This window comes from Nerophis ophidion, linkage group LG15 (assembly GCF_033978795.1).
Source record: "Nerophis ophidion isolate RoL-2023_Sa linkage group LG15, RoL_Noph_v1.0, whole genome shotgun sequence".
NCBI classification, from domain to species: domain Eukaryota; kingdom Metazoa; phylum Chordata; class Actinopteri; order Syngnathiformes; family Syngnathidae; genus Nerophis; species Nerophis ophidion.
The window spans coordinates 31566335-31584291 of record NC_084625.1 but is presented as its reverse complement, the minus strand read 5'-3'; the positions used below and the strand labels follow the sequence as shown (position 1 = coordinate 31584291).

The 17957-nt window shown below is 41.6% G+C and overlaps 1 protein-coding gene across 2 annotated transcripts in view; it reads left to right on the top strand.

Moving 5' to 3' along the window:
• Nucleotides 1-458: 458 nt before the first annotated feature.
• The window catches only part of oplah (5-oxoprolinase, ATP-hydrolysing), a 69804-nt gene continuing 52305 nt past the window's right edge, over nucleotides 459-17957 (top strand). Inside the window, exons 1-3 of one of the 2 annotated variants that reach the window (XM_061922016.1) lie at nucleotides 459-689; nucleotides 1167-1357; nucleotides 8326-8517. In XM_061922016.1, coding sequence (XP_061778000.1) covers nucleotides 1187-1357; nucleotides 8326-8517 — 363 coding nt within the window. In that variant the 5' untranslated portion in view covers nucleotides 459-689; nucleotides 1167-1186. The remainder of the gene's footprint in view (nucleotides 690-1166; nucleotides 1358-8325; nucleotides 8518-17957) is intronic. The other variant, XM_061922015.1, reaches the window with a different exon arrangement.

Here is a 17957-nt window from a genome sequence, read left to right as displayed (position 1 = left end):
GTCTGTCTATCTGTGTTGGCCCTGTGATGAGATGGCCACTTGTCCAGGGTGTACACTGCCTGCCGCCCGATTGTAGCTGAGTTAGGCACCAGCGACCCCCGCCAGGTCTCAGGGTTGGCAAGTATGCCTGGGACCCCAAAAAGGGACAAGCGATAGAAAATGGATGGATGATGGAGGTTTTTAGATGTTTTATATGCAGAATAGAGTGACTCCCTTTGTCTCCATTCTTAGATGACTTTTGCTAACGTTTATTTACAAGTTAGAATGCATAAAAAACATGTGCTTGACTTGCATAAGGATAGTGAATGATTGTAAATTCGAAAAAAGTGTGATTCCCCTTTAAGAACACGGTCGTATAATATTTGCTATGGTGCGTTCGCGGCATTTTGGAAATCGGAGACTTCATTACCCACGTGTTTGAATATGCTTCTTTTCCCACCAAAATAAAGATGCATCTTTCAATTAATTTGATCAAGATGTTGTTGTTTTTTTTAGATCATTCAAGTACGTTTTGTTTGCTCAGAAAAGAAGCCGGCTGACTTCCTTCGAGGTTCCGCGGCTTTAGCTCTGAGGGGCGGAGCTGCCTCTTGGGGGTCTGCTTGATCCTGGAGTTCGCCAAGGAGCGGCTGACTTGAGGCTTCCGACCGAAAACGATCAACAATTACCACCGAGTAAACACGCACTGACGGGTGAGTTCAATCGCTTCCATTTTTTCACACGCGGCGCTTTATAGTACGTGAACGCACCACACCCTAACTATAGCACTACGGTCTTGAACAAGCGTTCGTGTGCACACTGTGGACGTCACGCAATTACACAATGCAATATCCATCCATCCATCCATTTCATACCGCTTGTCCCGTTCAATATCTTGATGGCTTAAATATAATTCTGCTGCATAACGTTTTGCATGTTTTAGACATGATGCAATATTTGTTTATAATTGCTCCTCCTCCTTTGTCACTAGTACGTAAGGACTATTGCGCAATAACTTAACAAAAAAAACCTTGGCAGGCTTCCCTACATGTGTTAAGACTGTTAAAGCTACTATATGTCATTGTGACTGCACCCCCTGCCCCCTGTTCCTACAGGTGTCTTCCACTCTATCATTAGACTGGAATTAAACCTAATCTACCTCTCACACCATCTCTCACTGTCCCACCCAGGTGTCCACTCACGACCCACCATGACCCACACCCAGGGGAAGTTTGACTTTGCCATCGACCGAGGAGGAACCTTCACGGACGTGTTTGCTCGGCTACCAGACGGACGGGAGAGGGTTCTGAAACTGCTGTCCCGGGACCCCCAGAACTACAAGGACGCCCCCACAGAGGGGATCCGCAGAGTCCTGGAAGAGGTATTTTGCTTGATGACCCTAATAAGATGAAGATGAAGTTATCTTCCTGATACCATTCATTTCGATGTTATGACCGTGGAATGACTTTGTTACTAGTGCAAAATTAATGACACATCAACATTTGTTACGCAATGATTATTAAAAAGTTGATGCTTTATGTAACCTTTTTCTCATTTTGTAAAATTACAATTTGTTAGGCACGTAGACCGCATTATTCCAGGTCCAGATCAAAAACTACAGTAGCAAAGACATAAGTAGCAAGAAACACGTCAATAATGAATAAAACAAAACATGTTCTAGACCAAAAATCACTTCAGATTCTTTACTGCTCACTAGTGTTACATATCTGAGTTATTGTGCAGAAATATGGGGAAAAAACTACGAATGTGCGCTTCATTCACTAACTGTGTTATAAAAAAAGATCAGTTAGAATAATACATAATGTTGGATACAGGGAACATACAAACCCTTTATTTATTAAATCATAATTATTGTAATTCAACGATTTGGTGCATTTTCAAACAGCTAAAATGATGTACAAAGCAAACTTTAACCTGCTACCCAAGAATGTACAGCAATTCTTATTAACAAATGAATAAATATAACCTAAGGGAAATTATTATTTAAAACATTTGTATGCTTGTACAACACTTAAAACCTTTAGCATATCAGTATGTGGAATTCAATTATGGAACAGATTAAGCAAAGCAATCAAACAAAGCACCATTATGATTGAGTTTAAGAGACTGTTCAAACCACAAGTGTTCACAATGTACACAGAACAAGAACTATAATGAACATCTTGAATCAATCAATCAATCAATCAATGTTTACTTATATAGCCCTAAATCACTAGTGTCTCAAAGGGCTGCACAAACCACTACGACATCCTCGGTAGGCCCACATAAGGGCAAAGAAAACTCACACCCAGTGGGACATCGGTGACAATAATGACCCAGTGGGACGTCGGTGACAATGATGACTATGAGAACCTTGGAGAGGAGGAAAGCAATGGATGTCGAGCGGGTCTAACATGATACTGTGAAAGTTCAATCCCTAATGGATCCAACACAACACCGTATTTGCGTATGATGTCACCTAGCGGCAGCATGTAGATGCTGAAGAGTGCAGGGCCAAGGACCGAACCCTGGGGAACTCCACACGTTACCTTAACGTAGTCCGAGGTCACATTGTTATGGGAGATACACTGCATCCTATCAGTAAGATAAGAGTTAAACCAAGACAGGGCTAAGTCTGACATACCAATTCGTGTTTTGATACGTTCTAATAAAATATTATGATCGACGGTATCGAAAGCAGCGCTAAGATCGAGGAGCAGCAACATAGATGACGCATCAGAATCCATCGTTAGCAATAGATCATTAGTCATTTTTGCGAGGGCTGTCTCCGTGGAGTGATTTGCCCTGAAACCGGATTGAAAGGTTTCACATAGATTGTTAGACGCTAAGTGTTCATTTAACTGCTCCGCAACAATTTTTTCGAGGATTTTTGAAATAAAGGGAAGGTGAGACACCGGTCGGTAGTTTACCATGAGGTCAGGATCGACGTTAGGTCTTTTAAGAAGAGGCTGAATAACCGCTTTTTTGAATGCTAGGAGAACAGTGCCCGAGGAGAGTGATAAGTTTATAATATTTAGCACTGATGGACCTAATAATACAAAGAGCTCCTTGATCAGTTTCCCAGGAAGAGGGTCAAGTAAACATGTTGTTTGTTTTATTCCATTTACACATCGTTTTTTTTTAATGGTTGGTAGAGTGGCCGTGCCAGCAACTTGAGGGTTGCAGGTTCGATTCCCGCCTCCACCATCCTAGTCACTTCTGTTGTGTCCTTGGGCAAGACACTTTACCCACCTGCTCCCAGTGCCACCCACACTGGTTTAAATGTAACTCAGATATTGGGTTTCACTATGTAAAGCGCTTTGAGTCACTTGAGAAAAGCGCTATATAAATATAATTCACAATTCACTTCACTATATATTTAATATTTGTTTGCTTACTATTGTATATTATTTATTTATTATTTATTTGTTCACCGTTCTGTTACAGAGAACAATGAAATGGGATAAAATTGCTATGGTTTGAAAAGGGGTAGGATTAAATAAGCTCTGCTTCTTCCTACTCCTTTTCGGACGTGCTGTAATGAAACAACTGGAAATGTTTGATGCATTACATTGTATCGTATGCATGTTCCAAATAACCTGAAACTTAACTGAACAGTATTTAAAATTGTCAAATTGGAAGTAGATTATCTCACAGACTCTGAAGATTCATAAAAATACTGTTTTTGATTTTTTAAGCCTGTATCCTATTAGTGAAAGTGCAAAAAAAAAAAAAGACACACATTTCACCCTTCTTAGGCATATACACCCCACTGGTCCAGGTTCAGATCAAAAACCACTACACTTGAACTTCTTAACTCTCAACTAGATATCCGGTAGACCTTGAAGATTCATACAAGCACTTTATTATATTTGTGAAAATGCAAAAAAGGCACATTTCACCATTGTTTAGGCATGTAGACCAGATTAGTCCAGGTTGTTGTCAAAAACTCGGTATTTAAAGTGGTCAGTTTATTTTGCTAAACATTCGTAAAAAACGGTTTTGTTTTGTTTTTTATCGGGACTTGGAATACCGTTCAGTTCAGTTCAATTTGTTTATTTGGAACATGCATACGATACAATGTAATGCATCACATATTTCCAGTTGTTTCATTACAGCACGTCCGAAAAGGAGTAGGAAGAAGCATAGCTTATTTAAAGGAGAACATTATCACAATTTCAGAAGGGTTAAAGCCAATAAAAATCAGTTCCCAGTGGCTTATTTTATTTTTCGAAGTTTTTTTTCTAAATTTTACCCATCCCGGAATATCCCTAAAATAAGCTTTAAAGTGCCTGATTTTCACTATCTGTGAAGCCATCGTCCATTTTCCTGTGACGTCATTCAGTGATGCCAATAGGGATAGCACAGCAAGATATAGCGACATTAACTCGTATTCAGACTCGGATTTCAGCGGCTTAAGCGATTCAACAGATTACGCATGTATTGAAACGGATGGTTGGAGTATGGAGGCAGATAGCGAAAACGAAATTGAAGCAGAAACTGAAGCTATTGAGCGAATAGCTATTGACGCTATTCGGCCATGTCTGCTTTAGCATCGCCGGTAAAATGTGCAGACCAAACGATCGGGACTTTCGCATTGACACTGGATCAACTTAAATCCGTCGATGGGTAAGTGATTGTTTGGCATTAAATGTGGGTGGAGGGAAACGCTGGATGAAAATATAGTTTCAAATGTACATACAGCTTGCCTAAAGAGCATGTTAGCATCGATTAGCTGCAGTCATGCCGCGACCAAATATATCTGATTAGCACATAAGTCAATAACATAAACAAAACTCACATTTGTGATTTTGTTGACTTTATCGTTGCAAATGCATCTGCAGGATATCCATACATCTCTGTGCCATGTCTGCCTTAGCACCGCTGGTAAAATGTGCAGACACTCCGGCACATTCAATGGGGGTCTGGCGGCAGATTTCTTTGACTTTATCGTTGGAAATGCATCCGCTTTGAGTGTCGCAGGATATCCACACAATCTTGCCATCTCTGTAGTAGCATAGCTTTCGTCTGTAAAGTGTGCGGAACAAACGACTGACCATTTCGTCGGCTTTCCCCACACCCTCGTGTTTTGAACAAATTTCGTCCAATTTCTTGCCACTTTCGCATCTTTGGGCCAGTGGTGCAGCTGTTACACCCTCCGACAACACACCGACGAGGCATGATGTCTCCAAGGTTCCAGAAAATAGTCGAAAAATGGAAAATAACAGAGCTGAGACGCGGTGTTTGTAATGTCTTTGAGAAAATGGCGGCATTATAACCTAGGTGATGTCACGTTCTGACGTCATCGCTCCGAGAGCGATAAATAGAAAGGCATTTAATTCGCCAAAATTCACCCATTTGGAGTTCGGAAATCGGTTAAAAAAATATATGGTCTTTTTTCTGCAACATCAAGGTATATATTGACGCTTACATAGGTCTGGTGATAATTTTCACCTTTAATCCTACCACTCTTTATACCATATCAATTTTAACCAATTTCCTTGTTCTCTGTAACAGAAGAGTGAACAAATAAATAAATAATATACCATAGTAAGTAAACAAATATTAGAGACTTAGACTTAGACTTCCTTTTATTGTCATTCAAATTTGAACTTTACAGTACGGATAGGAACAACATTTTGTTGCATTTGCTCGTTGTAGTGCAGGATAAAAGAGCAATTAAGTGCAGATATAAATAAATTTACTGTACAGATAAATTTATCGCATTTTTGCATACGCATCCACGTTTATGGATGTATGTTATATTGTATTTATATTCCAGCCAATTAATCCATTTTTGGGGCGGAATTGAGGGGATTATTATGATGCATTCAAGAATCTTGTGGCCTGAGGGAAGAAGCTGTTACAGAACCTGGAGGTTCTGCTATTAAATACCTAAATAATCTTTATGTCAAAACAAACAAACAAACAAAACCAAATGTATTTGGTATCCCAATCTCTCCCGAAGATTTAAGTGATCCACATGTCTAAAGAAAATGGATAAATGTGCCTTTATTGCTTTTTCACAAATAAAAGAAACATCTCAGAAATCAAAAACTGTGTTTTATAGATGTTTAGTTTCCATAGATGAATCCAGTCCAGATTTGAGAACTTTGAGTGTTTTTTGTTGTAGACCTGGACCAATGTGCTCCACATTCATAAAAAAATGGTAACATGTACCTTTCTGGCGTTTTCACAAATATAATAAAGGTTTCAAAAATCTCAAACTATGTTTTTATGAATTTTCAGGGTCTGTGGGATACTCTCGTCCAGATTTGAGAACGTCAGGTAGTTTTTGATCTGACCTGTCCTGCAGTAATGTGCATGGGCTACATGCTTTAAAAAGGGTTTAAAGGTGCTTGTGTTGTATTTTCACAAATAGATGAAAGGTTTCACAAACCATGACGTTATAATAATGATTTCTCACACATGTATTTTTATTTTTTCTCACATTATTTTGTACTAGTGAAACAAATATTCAATGATCATAACACGTTTCACCGCCCACCATTCGAATCGGAAGCCAACCTCTCTGACAGTCAACGAATGTGCATCGCTTTAACTTTAAAGCTGCATGATTCATGTTCGTGCGCTGCTGCATTATTTACTTAACCAGTTGTCCCCAACAGTAGAGCCTGTTTTTTTTAGAGCACACCAAAGGTTGAACGAATATTTGCTTAAACTCAGTACTTCTATAACTGAGCCATTTAGGAATATTTAATGACAAATTACAACACCACAAAACAATAACCTCACAGTTTGAGTGGATATCTGCTTCCTAAATAAAGTACAATTTAAATGTTGCCAGTCTTATAATGCCAAAACCCACTTTAATCAACTTTAATTATTTTTTTTTTCATTCAGTGCTTAGTTTTTAAGTTAATGACTACTTTTCTTGTATTTATCGATTAATATTTTTATTTAGAAACATTTAACTTTTAAGTTTTTTTTATTATTTATTATAAAGGGCTTGGAATTTTTTCAATGTGCTTCTTCTATTATAAGACAAAAAAATCATTTATTTTTGTCAAAGTAGCTGAAATAGTGATGTTGTCAGTCATATAATGCCAAAACCCACTTTACTCAACTTTAATTATTTTTTTTTCATTCAGTGCTTAGTTTTTAAGTTAATGACTAATTTTCCTGTATTTATTGATTAATATTTTTATTTAGAAACATTTAACTTTTAAGTTTTTTTATTATTTATTATAAAGGGCCTGGAATTTTTTTTTAAAAGTGCTTCTGCTATTATAAAACAAAAAATCATTTATTTTTTTAAAGTAGCTGAAATAGTGATTTAAAAAAATGTACATGCTCATTTTAATACAACATAAAAGTTGTGGAAATGCACATTTTGTTCATGCTCTTGCCAAACAAGCTGATTTCATTTGAGTTGAAATCGCTATGAAAATAAACATTATAAAAAAAATGAGTAGCTCTCTGAGAGTTTTATTTAATAAAAGTAACTCTCAGAAGAAAAAAGGTTGGAGACCCATGCACTAAACCATACCATGAGATTTGCCATTAAGCGGTTACAGAAAAAAAATGTTATCAATGTGCAACTAAAGTAATATTCCACCCCCATAAAATGTGTACTACGTTAAATATGTCACTTATGGTAAAAAGCGTTGCGATGTTTTTTCAAATGAAGAGACGAACATCTTTAACACAAGTAAAATATTAAACTTGCACTTTTGGGTAGGACTTGGAAATTATGCGTGGACTTGGTGCAGGTATTCTGAAAAGTACTCATATTGCAACAAGCATTGTATTATATATTCTCAAAGGGCAATACTATGTAGATTTAATTTGCATATACTTAAGCGTAGGGGTGTCGTGAACCAATATTGATATCGGATGTCGGTCTGATATCAGTAAAAAAAACACGTGTGCTACGAGGAGCTAGCAGCTACACACACTATTCACACAAGCTGGACATAAATATTATTTGAACAATATTGCAGTCTACAACACCACACATGTCAATAAAAAAGTATCAAATAATTACTTTAAATATTATTTACACATAGATAGTACGAGGCAGAAGCGTATTAGAAGGTGTCTAATAACTAACGTGTCCGCATTATTCGTTTTACTGTGTCATGACCTTAATTTAAGGAATTATTTCCACACTCCAAAATAATAAAATAACAACCTGTTGTTAGTTGTGCTGATATGGTATCGGCCAATAAACAAGGTTCCAGTATGGGTATCGGAAATGAAAAACTTGTATCGAGACACACTTTTGAGTAGTTTGCAGCTTTACTAATTGAGAGTTAGCCAAGAGCTGATATCTTCAGGGTGTCAGCATTTGTTGCACATAGTGAATGTTTGCCTCTATACTGACAGGAAACGGGACTCCCGTGCCCTCGCGACAAGCCCGTGGATACGGCTCTGATCGGCTGGATCCGGATGGGCACCACAGTAGCCACCAACGCTCTGTTGGAGAGGGAGGGGGAGAGGACGGCTCTGCTGGTCACCAAGGGGTTCAAAGACCTGCTCCACATTGGAACACAGGCCCGACCAAAGCTCTTTGACCTGGTACGTCATCCTTATTCCATCATCTCTCGCAGGGCACCCAATGCACAAGAACAAAGTCCTTATATCCTCTTCCTTTGAGTCTGCCCTGAGACTAGTGAGCTATTATTGGTTAAGGAGTCACGTATCTGAGATGGTTTCCCTTGAAGGCTACATGTTTGCAGGCCTCAACTTTTAACTTTTTAAGGTCAAGGCAAGTGTTGCCTTAAAGGAGGGTTCATATTTTAGGGCACCAAGGCAAACATTATTTTCATTCCAGACAGGGCCTCCAAAGCATGTATGCATACATATACAGGTTTTTAAATTCATTCATCCATCCATCCATCTTCTTCCACTTATCTGAGGTCAGCCCAGACTTCCCTTTCCCCAGCCCCTTGGTTAAGCTCCTCCTGGAGTATCCCGAGGCGTTCCCAGGCCAGCCTGGAGAGATAGTCTTCCCAACGTGTCCTGGGTCTTCCCTGTGGCCTACAACAGGTCTGACGTGCCCGAAACACCTTCCTAGGGAGGCGTTCAGGTGGCATCCTGACCAGATGCCCCAACCACCTCATCTGGCTCCTCTGGATGTGCTGCGAACCGATCCAGTGAGAGCTGAAGATCCTGGCCAGATGAAGCCATCAGAACCACATCATCTGCAAAAAGCAGATACCTAATCCTTCAGCCACCAAAGCAGATAACCTCAACTCCCTGACTGCGCCTAGAAATTCTGTCCATAAAATTTATGAACAGAATCGGATCGATACAACATCCACATTACTGAAGACGCTGCACCGATCCGCCTGTCGATCTAATGATCCAATCTTCCTTCACTCGTGAACAAGAATCCGAGGTACTTGAACTCCTCCACTTTGGGCAGGGTCTCCTCCCCAACCCGGAGATGGCACTCCACCCTTTTCCAGGCGAGAACCATGGACAAGGACTTGGAGGTGGTGATTCTCAGTCCGGTCGCTTCACACTCGTCTGCGAACCGATCCAGTGAGAGCTGAAGATCCCGGCCAGATGAAGCCATCAGGACCACATCATCTGCAAAAACCAGAGACCTAATCCCGCGGCCACCAAACTGGAAGCCCTAAACACCTTGACTGCGCCTAGAAATTCTGTCCATAAAAGTTATGAACAGAATCGGCGACAAAAGGCAGCCTTGGCGGAGTCCAACCCTCACCGGAAACGGGTCTGACTAACTGCCGGCAATGCGGACCAAGCTCTGACACTGATCGTACAGGGAGTGGACCGCCACATTTAGACAGTCCGTTACCCCATACTCTCTGATCACTCCCCACAGGACTTCCCACAGGTCGAATGCCTTCTCCAAGTCCACAAAGCACATGTAGACTGATTGAGCGAACTCCCATGCACCCTCAAGGACCACACTGAGAGTATAGAGCTGGTCCACAGTTCCACGACCAGGACGAAAACCACACTGTTCCTCCTGAATCCGAGGTTCGACTATCCGGCGTAGCCTCTTCTCCAGTAAACCTGAGTAGACCTTACCGGGAAGGCTGAGGAGTGTGATCCCACGGTAGTTGGAACACACCCTCTGGTTCCCCTTCTTAAAGAGACGAACCACCACCCTGGTCTGCCAATCCAGAGGTACCTCCCCCGAACTCCACGCGATGTTGCAGAGTCTTGTCAAGCAAGACAGCCCCACAGCATCCAGAGCCTTAATGAAATCCGGGCGGCTCTTATCCACCCCGGGGCCTTGCCAGATTTTTAACTACCTCGGCAACCTCAGCCCCAGAATTAGGAAAGCCCACCATAGATTCCCCAGGCACTGCTTCCTCAGGAAGACGTGTTGGTAGGATAAAGGAGGTCTTCGAAGTATTCCCTCCACCGATCCACAACATCCGCAGTTGAGGTCAGCAGAACACCATCCCCACCATACACGATGTTGACATTGCACTGCTTCCCCTTCCTGAGGCGGTGGATGGAGGTCCAGAATCGCTTCAAAGCCGTGTGGAAGTCGTTTTCCAAGGCTTCCCTGAACTCCTATCATGTCCAAGTTTTTGCCTATGCGACCGCTGAAGCCGCACACCGCTCGGCCTGTCTGTACCGGTCTACTGCCTCTGGAGTCCTATGAGCCAAAAGAGCCCGATAGGACTCTTTCTTCAGCTTGACTAGGATTACCGCCACGACAGGCATTAACCACCTTGCGGCCACAGCTCCAATCGGCCGCCCCGACAATAGAGGTACTGAACATCGTCCACTCGGACTCGATGTCCAGCGCCTCCCTCGTGATATGTTCAAAGTTCTTCCGGAGGCGGGAATTGAAACTCTCTCTGACAGGAGACTTTGCCAGACGTTCCCAGCAGACCCTCACAATGCGTTTGGGCCTTCCAAGTCTGTCCGGCATCCTCCCCCCACCATCGCAGCCAACTCACCACCGGGTCTAATCAGTCTAATCAGCTCTGTTATTTTCCGTTTTTTTGACTGTTTTCCGTACCTTGGAGACATCATGCCTCGTCGGTGTGTTGTCGGAGGGTGTAACAACACGATCAGGGACGGATTCAAGTTGATTTACGTGAAGTGTGCATCGATTAGCACAGCATGCTAATCGATGATAACATGCTATTTAGGGGTGATCGGTGGAAAGCTCCGCCTCTCTACACCCGGGTGTCCAAAACATGAGGCCGCAAATCCGATGACACAACTACAAAGTCGATCATGGAACTGCAGCCTAGGGTGTCCTGGTGCCAATCCAATCCAATCCAATCCAATCCACTTTATTTATATAGCACATTTAAACAACAATAACGTTTCCAAAGTGCTGCACAGCCATGTTAAAAACAATATTATGCTCCACCAATGACTGAATAAAACAAAAAATGAATAAAAATAAAACCAATAAAAACAATATAAAAACAAATATGATTAAAAACTATTTTAAAAGGGTAAAATCAATTAAAACAGTAAAATAGAAATCAAAGTGTATAAAAAACACAGAGGACAACAGAGAACAGAGGACCACACAACTCACGTAGTGTTAAAAGCCAAAGAATAAAAGTGGGTCTTAAGACGAGACTTTCCAGAGCTTAGGGCCGACCACAGAGAAGGCCCTGTCTCCCCTGGTCTTTAGTCTGGTCTTGGGCACCACGAGCTGGAGCTGGCTTTCGGACCTCAGAGCGCGCGCAGGGATGTAAATTTGGATGAGGTCCGAGATATATTGAGGTGCCAGTCCATGTAAAGATTTAAAAACAAACAGCAATGTTTTAAAATCAATTCTAAAATGAACAGGGAGCCAGTGCAAACTCTGAAGAATTGGGGTTATATGCTGGCGTTTCCTGGCCCCTGTTAAAAGTCGTGCTGCCGCGTTCTGGACTAACTGCAACCGGGAGAGAGCTTTTTGGCTAATGCCAGCATAAAGTGCATTGCAGTAGTCCAAGCGACTTGAAATAAAAGCATGCACGACTTGTTCAAAAAGGTTAAAAGATAAAAACGGTTTAACCTTTACTAAAAGACGAAGGTGATAAAAACACGATTTTAAAACGCCATTGACTTGTTTGTCTAGTTTAAAATCGCTGTCTATAGTGACACCAAGGCTGGTGACTTTGGGACGCACATAATTTTGCAATGGTCCCAAGTCAGTGAGGGCCGGACCAAAAACTAAAATTTCCATTTTTCCCTCATTCATTATTAAGAAATTCTGGGCTAACCAAGCCTTGACGTCACATAGACAGTTAAGAAGGGGTCACAGGGGGCCGTGGCTTTTTGAAATCGGCATATAAATTTGGCAGTCATCTGCATAAAAGTGATAAAACACTCCATGTTTCTTAAAAATATCTCCAAGAGGGAGGAGATAAAGAGCGAACAGGATGGGGCCTAAAATAGATCCTTGGGGGACACCACAGTAAAGCGGGGCAGAAGAGGAGGTGGCGTCCCCCAGCCTGACAGAGAAGGACCTCTCAGACAGGTAAGATCTGAACCACTCTAACGCAGTCCCCCTGACACCCACACAGTCTCTCAGGCGGTCTAAAAGAATTGTGTGGTCGGCTGTGTCAAAGGCAGCTGTAAGATCTAAAAGCACTAAAATGGCACAGCTGCCAGAATCAGACATTAAAAGCAAGTCATTAAAAACCTTTAAAAGTGCAGATTCAGTACTGTGCAAAGCTTTGTATCCAGACTGAAATGGATCTAAAGTGCTATTTTCATCTAAATAAGGCTGCAGTTGTGCCAGAACACATTTCTCCAAAATCTTTGACACAAAAGGTCATTTGGAAATGGGCCGATAATTTGACAAACTTGTCGGATCAAGACCTGGTTTTTTAATCAAAGGCTCAACAACAGCTTTTTTACAAAAGGAGGGGACACAGCCAGAAATCAAGTGCACATATGGACACCTTTATGTTTGAGTATGTTTTTTTTATGGAAAATCTGTGACAAGCACAAAAGTGCAATAACAAAACACCACTCGGGTTCAGATACAGGCGGCCATTCTTCCCAATAACGCCTCTCCAGGTTTCACTGTCGTTGCCAACATGATCGTTGAAGTCCCCCAGTAGAATGAGGGAATCACCCGGGGGAACACTTTCCAGTACTCCCCCGAGTGAATCCAAAAAGGGTGGGTACGCCGAGCTAGGATTGGGCGATATTGTCTTTTATTAGTATCTCTGTATTTTTATGCCATATCGCGATATACGATATATATATCTCGATATTTTGCCTTAACCTTGAATGAACACCTGATGCACATAATCACAGCAGTATGATGATTCTATGTGTCTACATTAAAATATTCTTCTTCATACTGCATTAATATATGCTCCTTTTAAACTTTCATGCAGAGAGGGAAATTACCAAAACTGTATTTATTAAATACTCTTCATTCTCTCGCGGGTAACTTTTTGAATGAAAGAACAGATTAGTAGTGCTGCTACCTTTTGTAGCAACACTTCTGCTGCATACTTTGCATATTGCTGTTGTCTGATGAATATCTTCCCGCTTGAAGCCAAACCACCGCCAGATGATGGACCCCCTGCTGTTTTTTTGGGGCATTAATTGTTCTTCCTCCATTTGTGATCAGTTTTGCACCTTCTCTCTCTTGTATTGTCACTCGCAACGCTCTGCTTGCACGACCTGTCTCAGCTAACGTTAGCCATGCTACTACCTTTCTGCTCGGCGAGAGGGTATGACGCTAGACGCGCGAGAGTATCTGACGTATGTAAGAAGGCGGGCTTGTTTTCCGTATCCGTCAGAATGACAGACGAGGAGGAGTGAGAAACACCTGTTGTGTAAAGGCCGCAGCTAAATGCAACTCGACATGCCTCAGCTAACGTTAGCCATGCTACTACCTTTCTGCTCGGCGAGAGGGTATGACGCTAGACGCGCGACAGTATGTGACGTATGTAAGAAGGTGGGCTTGTTTTAAGTCTCTGTGAGAAGGACAGACGAGAAGGAGTGAGAAAAGTATGCAGTGTAATTCTCGCAGCTAAAAGCAACCGCGTGAGCACGTATACTCGAATATTACGATATAGTCATTTTCTATATCGCACAGAGACAAACCCGCAATATATCGTTCAGCCCTACTCTGAGCTGCCATTTGACGCGTAAGCGCAAACATCAGTCAGGACCCGTCACCCCACCCGAAGGCAGAGGGAAGCTACCCTCTCGGCCACTGGGTTGAACTCCAACGTGCAGGCTTTGAGCCGGGGGGCAACAAGAATTGCCACCCCAGCCTGTCGCCTCTCACTGCTGGCAACCCCATAGTGGAAGAGAGTCCAGCCCCTCTTGAAAGAACTGGTTAAAGAGCCCTTGTTGTGCGTGGAAGTGAGTCGAACTATATCTAGCCGGAACTACTCTGCCTCACACACTATCTCAGGCTCCTTCCCCCCTCCAGTAAGGTGACGTTCCACGTCCCAAGAGCTATCTTATGTAGCGAGGATCAGACCAGTGCCTTTCCTTCGGCTGCCGCCCAGCTCACATTGCACCCGACCTCTTTGACCCCTCCCATAAGTGGTGAGCCCATTGGAGGGGGGACCCACGTTGTCTCTTCGGGCTGTGCCCGGCCGGGCCCCATGGGGACAGGTCGGGCCACCAGGCGCTCACCATCGGGCCCCACTTCCGGGCCCAGCTCCAGAGGGGGGCCCCGGTGACCCTGTCCGGGCGAGGGAAATCTGGGTCCTTTTGATTGTACTTTTCATAGAGGTCTTCGAGCTGCTCTTTGTCTGATCCCTCACCTAGGACCAGTTTGCCTTGGGAGACCCTACCAGGGGCCATAAAGCCCACGGACAACATAGCTCTTAGGATCATTGGGACACGCAAACTCCTCTACCACGGTAAGGTGGCAGCTCAGAGGAGCGTTTTTTAAGTCCATTATTAATATCAACTTGTCAGCTTTTTGTCATTTCATGTTGCCTTTATCTCTATGTTTACCTTTTGATAGAGGGAAGTATTTCTTTTTTATTATTCATTTTTTAAGTTATGTACATGTATATGATGTATAGGGACAGATACAAAATGCTGTTTTGTCAAAATGAAAGCAACATCATATAGTATTTCTCCTTCGCTGTATACTTTTAGTGTGGGGACAAGTGGATCCAATATTGTCCACACAGGTCTCCATGTAACAACAGTTTGCTCTTAAGGGGAACATTATCATCAGACCTATGTAAGCGTCAATATATACCTTGATGTTGCAGAAAAAGACCATATATTTTTTTAACCGATTTCCGAACTCTAAATGGGTGAATTTTGGCGAATTAAACGCCTTTCTATATTTCGTTCACAGAGCGATGATGTCACGTTGTGATGTCACCTAGGTAGTCAATCCGCCGTTTTCTCAAACACATTACAAACATCGAGTCTAATCAGCACTGTTATTTTCCGTTTTTTTGACTGTTTTCCGTACCTTGAAGACATCATGCCTCGTCGGTGTGTTGTCGGAGGGTGTAACAACACGATCAGGGACGGATTCAAGTTGATTTACGTGGAGTGTGCATCGATTAGCACGGCATGCTAATCGATGATAACATGCTATTTAGGCTAGCTGTATGTACATTTGTAGCTATATTTGCATCCAGCCTTTCCCTCTACCCACATTTAATACCAAACAAATACATACCAATCAACGGATTTAAGTTGCTCCAGTGTCACAAGATGCGAAAGTCCCGATCATTTTGAATGCACATTTTACCGGCGATGCTAAGGCAGACATGGCGCAGAGATGTATGGATATCCTGCAGATGCATTTCCAACGGTAAAGTCAACGAAATCACAAAGGTGAGTTTTGTTGATGTTATTGACTTATGTGCTAATCAGACATATTTGGTCACGGCATGACTGCCAGCTAATCGATACTAACATGCTATTTAGGCTAGCTGTATGTACATTTGCAGCCATATTTGCATCCAGCCTTTCTCTCCACCCACATTTAATTCCAAACAAACACTTACCAATCGACGGGTTTAAGTTGCTCCAGTGTCACAAGATGCGAAAGTCCCGATCGTTTGGTCTGCACATTTTACCGGCGATGCTAAGGCAGACAATCGCCAAATAGCGTCAATAGCTATTCGCTCAATAGCTTCAGTTTTTTCTTCAATTTCGTTTTCACTATTTGCCTCCATACTCCAACCATCCGTTTCTATACATGCGTAATCTGTTGAATCGCTTAAGCCGCTGAAATCCGAGTCTGAATCCGAGCTAATGTCGCTATATCTTGCTGTGCTATCCGCCATGTTGGCATCACTAAATGATGTCACAGGAAAATGGACGATGGCTTTAAAGATAGCGAAAATCAGGCACTTTAAAGCCTTTTTTCGGGATATTCCATGATGGGTAAAATTTTGAAAAAAACTTCGAAAAATAATATAAGCCACTGGGAACTGATTTTTATTGGTTTTAACCCTTCTGAAATTGTGATAATGTTCCCCTTTAAACACACGGCGGGAAGCGAGGGGAAAAAAGACTGTAGCGTCCCGGAAGAGTTGGTGCTGCAAGGAATTCTGGGAATGTATTCTGTTGTTGTTTATGTTGTGTTGCGGTGCAAATATTCTCTTGAAATGTGTTTGTCATTGTTTTTTAGTGTGGTTTCACTATATGGCACAGGTTTATGACAGTGTTGGCGTTGTCCATACCGCCACCATTAGTGTGACATGTATGGCTGTTGACTAAGTATACTCCGAGGGTGCACCACTGGAACGAGATAACCGTTGTTACTACTCCATAATTAGAAAGCTAAGCGACAAGAAGGTGCAGTCGTCTGATTTCGTGCTGTTTCAAAAGAATTAATAATGAATGGGTCATCTGTAATTTATAAAGGAGATGGTATTACTAACCGTCTGGAATGTTATCTTTATGTATCATTATGCCGTTGACCGTTGTATCCCTTGTTCATTAGCAAGGGCAGTCACGGCAATGTGTTACCACAAACGTTGGTACATTTTTTAGGGCATTACGGCAAATGAGAGGGCAGTCGCTTCAATTGCGGCAGTTGCCGTGGTTAAATTTGAGCTCTGTGTTTGTGCTTCTGTTCCGCAGAGTCCATATTGTTTACGGCTATAGAACCACACAGATCAGATTAACTCCCACTTCTTAACTACGGAATTTGTTACTGCAGCAAAACAATTTGCAAACGCGTATCTCAATCTAAGTGTGTGTCATCGGATTCACCTGTCTGTGTACTAATTCATGTGTTTCTATCTCCATTTGTGTGTGTCTAGTCAGATGTGCATGTCCATGTCCTAATTTGTGTCAGTATTTTGAGATGTGTGTAAAAAAAAAAAAAATCTGTCCGTATTTTTCAATGCGTATGTCAACAAATATTTGTGTGTATTTTGATCGGTGTGTAAAAAATATATAATTCAATCTGTGATTTGATCTGCATATGTGTGGGAAAATGTCTGTCCATATTTCTGTTCGTTTGAAAAATATAATTGTCTATCGGTATTTTGATGTGTGTAAAAAAAATCTGTCTGTCCGTATCTGTATTTGTGCGTGTTTGTGTGCTAAAAAAAAATGTCTCTCTGTATTTCAATCTGCATGTGTGTGTAAAAAGATCAGTGTGTAAAAAAAATAAACTATATTTTCAGTACCATAGGGCAGTGGTTCTCAACCTTTTTTCAGTGAACATTTTTTTAATTCAAGTACCCCCTGATCAGAGCAAAGCATTTTTGGTTAAAAAAAAGAGATAAAGGACTAAAATACAGCGCTATGTCATCAGTTTCTGATTTACTAAATTGTATAACAGAGCAAAATATTGCTCATTTGTAGTGGTCTTTCTTGAACTATTTGGAAAAAAATATATAAAAATAACTAAAAATGTGTTGAAAAATACACAAGTGATTCAATTATGAATAAAGATTTCTACACATAAAAGTAATCATCATCTTAAAGTGCCCTCTTTGGGGATTGTAATAGAGATCCATCTGGATTCATCAACTTAATTCTAAACATTTCTTCACACAAAAATAAATCTTAGTTTAACATCAATATTTATGGAACATCTCCACAAAAAA